At 35.0% G+C, this 7,601-nt stretch overlaps 1 protein-coding gene across 2 annotated transcripts; it reads right to left on the reverse strand.

Moving 5' to 3' along the window:
* Positions 1-2,043: 2,043 nt before the first annotated feature.
* Positions 2,044-5,560, reverse strand: LOC137748462 (thioredoxin-like protein CITRX, chloroplastic). Of its 2 annotated transcripts, XM_068488615.1 has the most exons (5): positions 5,296-5,560; positions 4,823-4,945; positions 2,995-3,075; positions 2,545-2,663; positions 2,044-2,506 (listed from the first exon to the last, which is right to left on the reverse strand). In XM_068488615.1, exons 1-4 carry the CDS (start codon positions 5,530-5,532, stop codon positions 2,547-2,549), a joined length of 558 nt encoding a protein of 185 aa, XP_068344716.1. In that variant the 5' UTR covers positions 5,533-5,560; the 3' UTR covers positions 2,044-2,506; positions 2,545-2,546. The 2 variants fall into 2 exon arrangements, with proteins under 2 accessions (XP_068344716.1, XP_068344715.1); XM_068488614.1 differs by having other exon boundaries at positions 2,044-2,663.
* Between the last annotated feature and the right edge of the window lie 2,041 nt (positions 5,561-7,601).

The following is a 7,601-nucleotide window of genomic DNA, read 5'->3' on the forward strand; positions in this document are numbered from 1 at the left end:
ACACTGATACGATTTAGAAATTAGAATTTCATGGTGTAATGTCCGGGGTGAAGTGTAGTTAGTTCAACAAAATTAATAGAAAATTAACGTTTCAACATATATACACGTAGTTTTTTTTTTTTTTTTTTTTGATGAAAAGAAAAGTTACAAGGAAAAGGTTACGAGGGCAAAAAGAACTAGCAAAGTCCCACAAATTAGAAGAAGAATGTCTAATAGAAGTCAAGGCATCAACAATAAAATTAGCTTTCTGAAAATGTGACGAAACGAAATACACTGAAATCTGCACACCAACTTCTTTTTAATTGCAAGTAATTTAAGTTTTATGAGGCCTCAAATGCACCAAAATATCCAACGAATAACTTGAATGCAATCGAACACCACATCAGTAGTATCCCATATCTATCATGCATCGTTTTGTGTTTTATCCTTCTTATCCAGCATTGTGTAATTGAGTTAGATAACATCACCTTCGCATCCCAGATTTCCAATCACAAGTAACCTTGACATCCCTTTACATGTGAGTCTTCGTGCCGCCGCAAGGCAGAGTACCTAGACGGTATGGCGTAGCGAATGTGCTAATAGCAGCCAATTGGTGAAAAGTCTGGATATCTCAAAAGAGGCACTTCATGATTTCTGCACGCTTATTTTCTTGTGAACTCATGGTAGTAAATGGGAGAAAATGGGTGAGAAAAACTCTGATTAGAGGGACTAGAAAGCCACTGGGTTTAGAGATTATACAGACAGTGAAAACAAACCTTTCTCATTTCTTCTTCCTCAAAAGGTTGTCTCCAACCACCTCACATCAAACCTTATCAATCCAAACCTTCAAATATTTAATTTCAAGATTCTTGTGAAATCTAATCAGTTAATTTCAATTAATCTTTCATCTTTTACAGTTGTCCTTGATGAGTCGATTTTATACTATATATTATTTCCTATTCTAGGTATGTTTTAGTGAGTTTTGATGTTTTGTTATTTATTTTTAATGTAGGACATGCGAAATTATTCTGAGCATAAAGTAATCAAACGGTGGAATTTTTTAGTGATTTTAATTGGAGCAGTTCATGAATCTGTCAAGAATGTTGTATCAAAATTTCATAATTTTATCTTGAAGCGTCTGATCGTGGCGAATTAATTTATGCCTAGCGCTAGTTTTTTAGAAAACTTTTTTGATGAGGGTTTTAATTTGGAGTAGTATAAATATGACTTTTTAGCCATTAGGGTTCTCGACGCAACATTGAGAAAACTTAGCAAAGCTTTGGAGAATTTCATATTTTTACCTACAAGGTGTTTTCAATTCCTTTTCTAGTTAATGATATTTTCTTTGATTTTTATTATGAGTATGCGTAACTAATTCCTTTTGCTAAGGTTACGCCATGAGCCTTAACATGAATATGTAATTTTATTAATTTGCTTATCAATGGATGCATGCTTGCTTTGAATTATTAATCACCGCGATTAAAACTATTTATATATTTTAATGATTGATTACCATTACGATATTTAGATAAGTAATTTGATACAATTTTTGGTGGCACATCACCCTGAAATTGAGGAGGGCTTCTTGTGATTAGTAATTGTAAGTTCCCTTTAAGGCGAACATCATGCCCTTAAGGGTTGCATGGTTTTTCAAAGGATTTTCACCAAACTTAATGAGTTGTGCGTATTTATATTTAATTTGAACATCACAGATGGATTGCATGTTAGATATATGTTTTCACTTAAACATCACGAGGAAAATATGCATTAAGAAAACATAACATTCAAAGCATGTATGTGAAAATTTATAAGTAATTGATAAAATTGCATAGGATTATTAACAGTGACTGCTAAACCCTAGTATTTCCCTTAATTGATTTTAATTTAAAAACGTTTCTCTTCTTGTTGCCATTATTTCCAAACTTCTAAATTTCTTTTATTGTTATTGTTAATTTAATCTTTTCAAATTCAAAAATCTCAAAACTTTGATAAAAATCGGTTTGAATAATTAATTAAAAGTTAATTTAATTACAAATTAGTCAAACAATCTTTGAGAACAACGACCTTACATAAGCAATTATACTACAATTACCTTGCATTCTTACAAATATTTTAAGTGATTTTAACCCTACTTGTGCAAGTACTAAAAATCATATTAATGCTATCTCCCACTTCCTTGGCCCACATGATCTCTGCCTTCTGCCTCCACAATATCTATTTAACAAAGACATGGGATATCCAGCAAGGCACTAATTCAGAACATTAACAACACGCAAACAACTGATTTGATTATCTGCCATGAACTTGCAGCTTAACAAAAAGGGGTAAAATCTCATTACGTTTAGGGTACCATCACAAAACAGTAATAACAAGGATGTGTGATGGACGTGCATCCTTACGTTTAGGGTACCATCTCATTACGTTTATGGCTACTAAATTGTTCACTCCTCGGCAAAATTTCAGTTAGTAAATCAGAACACAACAGACCTCGAACAGTAATGGTAAAGTTTGTACCAGCACCATACCCATGCTCCCCATATTTATGCAGAAATAAGCCACGGGCTACTTCACATTTCGTTATCAATGATATCCCGCATCATCTGTAATGGGATGAGCCCTTCAGTACGTATGGCATCTTTACTTGAATCTGGACTTATAAATAACAATGTCGGCAATCCTCGTACCTGATCCAACGAGTTCAGTAAGTATTCGTTTGCCAATTATTTTTCCACTACGTTCAAACATCACTTAAAACTCCAAAACAATAGCGAAACAAATATACATAGATCTTCAAGCAGAGATATAAGAAAAATCCACCCAGCTTATCCACAATATTTATCATCGACACTAGAGAAAAATCTCGTATAATGTAGAACTATTTTTCTATGAACACATCCAGGTACAAACACATAAATCTGTAAGGCTCATAAGGGTTTCAGACTTCAGAGCACCAAAGAAGATGAGAGAATAGAGAGAGTAAAACTATAGAGCAAAGTTAAACAAGAAGGCAATTACCTGCATGTCCCGTGCAAATTCGTACTCATCATCCGTGTCAACCTTTACAATTCTTACATTGCTCTCGTACTCCACAGCAAGCTGTTGTGAAAATTGAAAGTTTTTAACATTACTCATATGTTTGCAAACATTAGAAATCAGTACCAGTCAGGTACTTTTATTATGTATACTTGCTGTATGAAACTTTTACGATCCACATCAAAAATGCAACTTAGGTGAACACAAGATCTTAGAGAAAATAAAATTAACAAATTTAGATCCAAAATGGATTACTCTACATCAACCAAAAATGTTTGAATCGCAAATCAAAAGGTCCACAAAATAAAAAAGCGACTTCAGTTCTGAAAGCATTTTGGTTTCCAATGGCTGATTATATAAAACAACAGATTAGGTCCATGATAATTAAATGGCATTGACACTTTACCGTGTTTGTATTCCAAAAGCAAATAAATGTGAGAATCATAGGAAGTAGTGATTAAATTGTTAGCTGGTAGGGGGAAGGAGAGAGGAATCAGTGAAATTTGAACCCGTGCATAAGCCTGATGAAAGCTACATTCAATTTCAAAAGAATTATGCGCATATGAATATTCTTATTTGGCTTTGTTCAGATACTGAGATGGATAATCATAGTTTCCTTTGGCTATCTGCTAGAAGTTTGACTCATCAGCCCATCGTCTATAGCTCATAAGATCAGTTATTTTCTCTCACGAGTTCAAGAATGAAGTGAACTACAAAGACAGCATCACTGCATACAGTATTTAGTTACCTGGATTTCCAAATCTTATAAAAAAATAACTGAAATATTGGGCTTACTATATGAAACTGTTCAAAATTATGTATATTCATTTAGTTATCCATTTTACTCTTGGCTTGCATAGATTTGAACCTGAGATTCAATAAGGACACACGCTTACTAAATTTTTGGTGAAATAAGTGTCATGCTTAAATTCCGCATTGCAGGATTCACATAACATGTGATGAAATAAAGCTAATGCCTCTAGTTCATTTCCTGAAATGTCATAGACAATACTTAAGAGAAAAAGAGAACCAAGTTATTCTTTCTATTTGAATGACATCTCTTATCAAGTAAATATGTTCTTCAACTGTGAACACAACAACATCAGAAATACTCCAATCCTTTGTCAACTTCACAACATGTGGTACAGTAAATTAAAATCTTAAGGTAGCAATCATGGTGCATAGACTTCACTATGAACAAACAGTTTGTATGATAAAAACCACAAGAAGACTGCCTCCTTTGTTGAAACTGCTATCTAGGAAATATACTTGTACTTCACACTTATGCATCGCAAACGTAGCATTCAACAGGAAAAGAAGCTAACAACACTAGAATAAAACTATAGATCCCATCCAATAACCATCAAAAGCACATTCCTTTGAAGATATTGTCATCCAATTAAACATGTAGGACAATGGAATTTTCTCCATTTACCACCTAATTAAAGAAGTGTACTTCTAAAGTTAAATTCATACGATCAAATATCAAACAGCTATGAGGTTTTACAAAACAGTGGGTACTTTTATTATATTTCATGCTAGATAAAGATGCAGATATGTATGCAGAGTAGACATGCATATTTCGTGTAAAATGGTTTCAATCACCACAACACGCATATAAGATTAGATAGGAAGGTCTAGAAAGCTTCATATTTCAGTTGCGTGAACTCTAATTTCTCCAACAAACAGTTTGAATCCATATCAAAGTAGTAATATTACGACATATAAACCATTAAAGCTTTAAACAAAAACCCCAGATATGAATAGAAAGCAGCATAACTAACACTGGTATGCATATGATAGAGCATACCATTTCAAGTTCTTGAGCCATCAATATACAGGGTCCACACCATGTTGCAAAAAAATCAACAATAATGGGTACATTTCTGTCTCCTTTTACCAGTTCCTGAACCTCCTCCGCCGACACCTTCTTCTGCCCTCTCAAACAAAATTTAAATAAGCTCAAATTAATAATTCATGAGGTAACAAAAAGGAAAATACAAATGAAACTCCAAATCCCAAGTTGGTTTCCAAACAAAGCCAAATGAAAAGAAAATTTACATGCCTTCCCATTTCCCAAACAGAAGTAAAGTTAAATGTCCTAATTCTTCACTTTACTGCATTTTTCATACCTAACAGATAAATAATTTGGAAACGCAAACCAACCCATCAAACCATTACCACTTTTAAGGAGGAAAAACTCATGAATTAAAGAAAATATGACCAAGTTGTAATGGGTAATTAAAATGCTAAATTAAATAAGAATTTGCAGGAAGAACTTACCACAAGATAATCTTCTCTAACATGTTTACCACGAGGGGGTCTGCAAAGCAACTTTCTTTTCACTGTTAAGGGAGAAAAGAGTGAGTCTTGTTGGTGGGTTCTAATGGAGGAGAGAGAAAGAGGGAGGGAAGGCGGTGGGGGATGAAATGGTATGGCCATGGGAGAGTGGCTGTGGGTTTTGAAGCTAACGCCATGGCTGTGGATAGGAGGTGTTGTTTGTGTTTGGAAGAGAGCCATCTTTCTACAGAGCTCAAAGAGTAATCCTTTCTACACTATTTGAACTCCAGTGGACAAACAAAAAACTGTTGTGTTTTAAATACGGTTACTGGGCTGACTTGGGTTGGAGTTGCTGGAGGACTATGAAGTTAACCAAGCCCATGCAAAAAAAAGTAGTAGCCACCTATAATCAAAGTTCTAATATACGTTAGGAGCTAGTCGGGCGGTGAGTTAAGGCTTAGTAACTAGGCGGCTAGACAGGGTCTAGGCGGACGCCTAGGCGAACTTGGCGGATTTAATTAAATCTATTATATGTCGTGTAAATAAGTGTCTATTTATACTTAAAATATATATAATTTTATCATAAACTACAAAATAGAATGATATATATATATATATATATATATATTATGAGCTATTGGACCATAATGAAAATATGGGAAACAAATATAAAATGTGTGTTCACTTAAGTATTCAACAAGTCTCTTATAATTTATTGAAAAAAATAAAATGCAAAATGAAAGTTATCTATTTTCTGTCTAAATGAGTCACAACCTAGGCAGGCTAGGCGGGTGACTCAGTAGGTTTAGGTGCTCTTTCTTAATTTTCTAACGTCTAGGCATTAATCGGGACGGTGACTAGTCGTCACGCCTAGACGATGCTAGACAAGAATTTTTAGAACAGTGCCTATAATTCCATCTTAATCCTACTATAATGGAAATAGTACAAACAAAAAATAAATAATCACCTGCTATTAGATTAAGATCGAATGATGAGTTACTAATATGAGATTTAGGAGAACAAGCATGTATTTACTTCTTCGATATGTTTACTTTCCATCAATCTAATTCCTGATTTTTTAAATATTGAATTATCGATTTTAATATTTTTTGTCAATCATAATAAGTTTCATTAACATAAAGCGCTAAATAGAGGATGACAACTAACCTCAGAGGGTGGATGAGAGGTTGCCAACGACCCCAATCATAAATAGAGGATGATCACTAAACCTCAAAAATATTTTAACTCTATGTGTGTTAATAAACGCTTCAACAATTATGAATCCAAAATAATAAACAGGAAATTTCCATCATTCTAATTTTCATTCCAAATAAATAAGGGAGTGATTATCACACACATTTTTTAGCTCCTCGTATATTCTTCTTTATTTGTAGTCATTGTGTGACAGCCCGTCCCGTATTATTTGTACCATAGGTGTGAAAAGACTAAAATGCCCTTGGACGTTAATTGGTGTTGTGGGGTGTTGTTTAGTTGTTTCTTTTGGTTGTTGACTCATCTAGGACCACACACTCCCGTGCCTTCTCTCTCTCTCTCTCTCCTCCCTCTTTCGATTTTTTGCAACGTCCGTACAAGTCGTACGAACAACACCAAACCAACCCATTTCTGTGCAGATCGAGCTCGTGTTTAGTACCATCACCTTCATCTCGTCATCACGAACTCATATATACCAGTTTTTAGACATGAAACCCTCAAAAACCTAAGAACCAGGGAACTCCGATTTTGTGCACTGTTCATGTACACGTGATCATGGGGGTTTTAGAAGTTTTTAAGGTCATAGGAAGCTTTAGAATACTCTCACAAAGCTCAGAGAAGCATTTTGGAAGAAATTGGACGTCAGGAAGGCCAAGAGTGGCGAGTTGCAGGTTTGGCCGGAATTTTGTGGTTTCTTCGACGAGATTCCATGAATTTAAGGGCTTCAAAGTGGCAAGGTTTTGTTCTACTCGTTGTAAGCTTCATTGTGGTACCAATTTCATGGAATTTGGTTGAGAAATAAAGAAGATATGAAGTTTTGAAAATTTTCCAGTTTCCTGCGAGAATTAGAGTTGCAGACGGCGGCGCTGATGGCAGTGGACGACGGCAGCCGGCGAGACTCACCGGAGAAGACAAGGGAATATTTCGTTAAGTTAACGGTATATTCTTAACGGCGTCAGGTTAGTTTTAATGGAATCTGTTAGGGTTTAACGGTATATTCCCTAACGGCGGTTAGGGAATCCGTCAGTTTTGGCCGCGCGTAGGGCCGTGCCCTCGCCGTCGTGTGGCGGCACGTGGAGCCTCGAAAAATTATTTTA

Source organism: Pyrus communis, chromosome 10 (assembly GCF_963583255.1).
Source record: "Pyrus communis chromosome 10, drPyrComm1.1, whole genome shotgun sequence".
NCBI lineage: Eukaryota > Viridiplantae > Streptophyta > Magnoliopsida > Rosales > Rosaceae > Pyrus > Pyrus communis.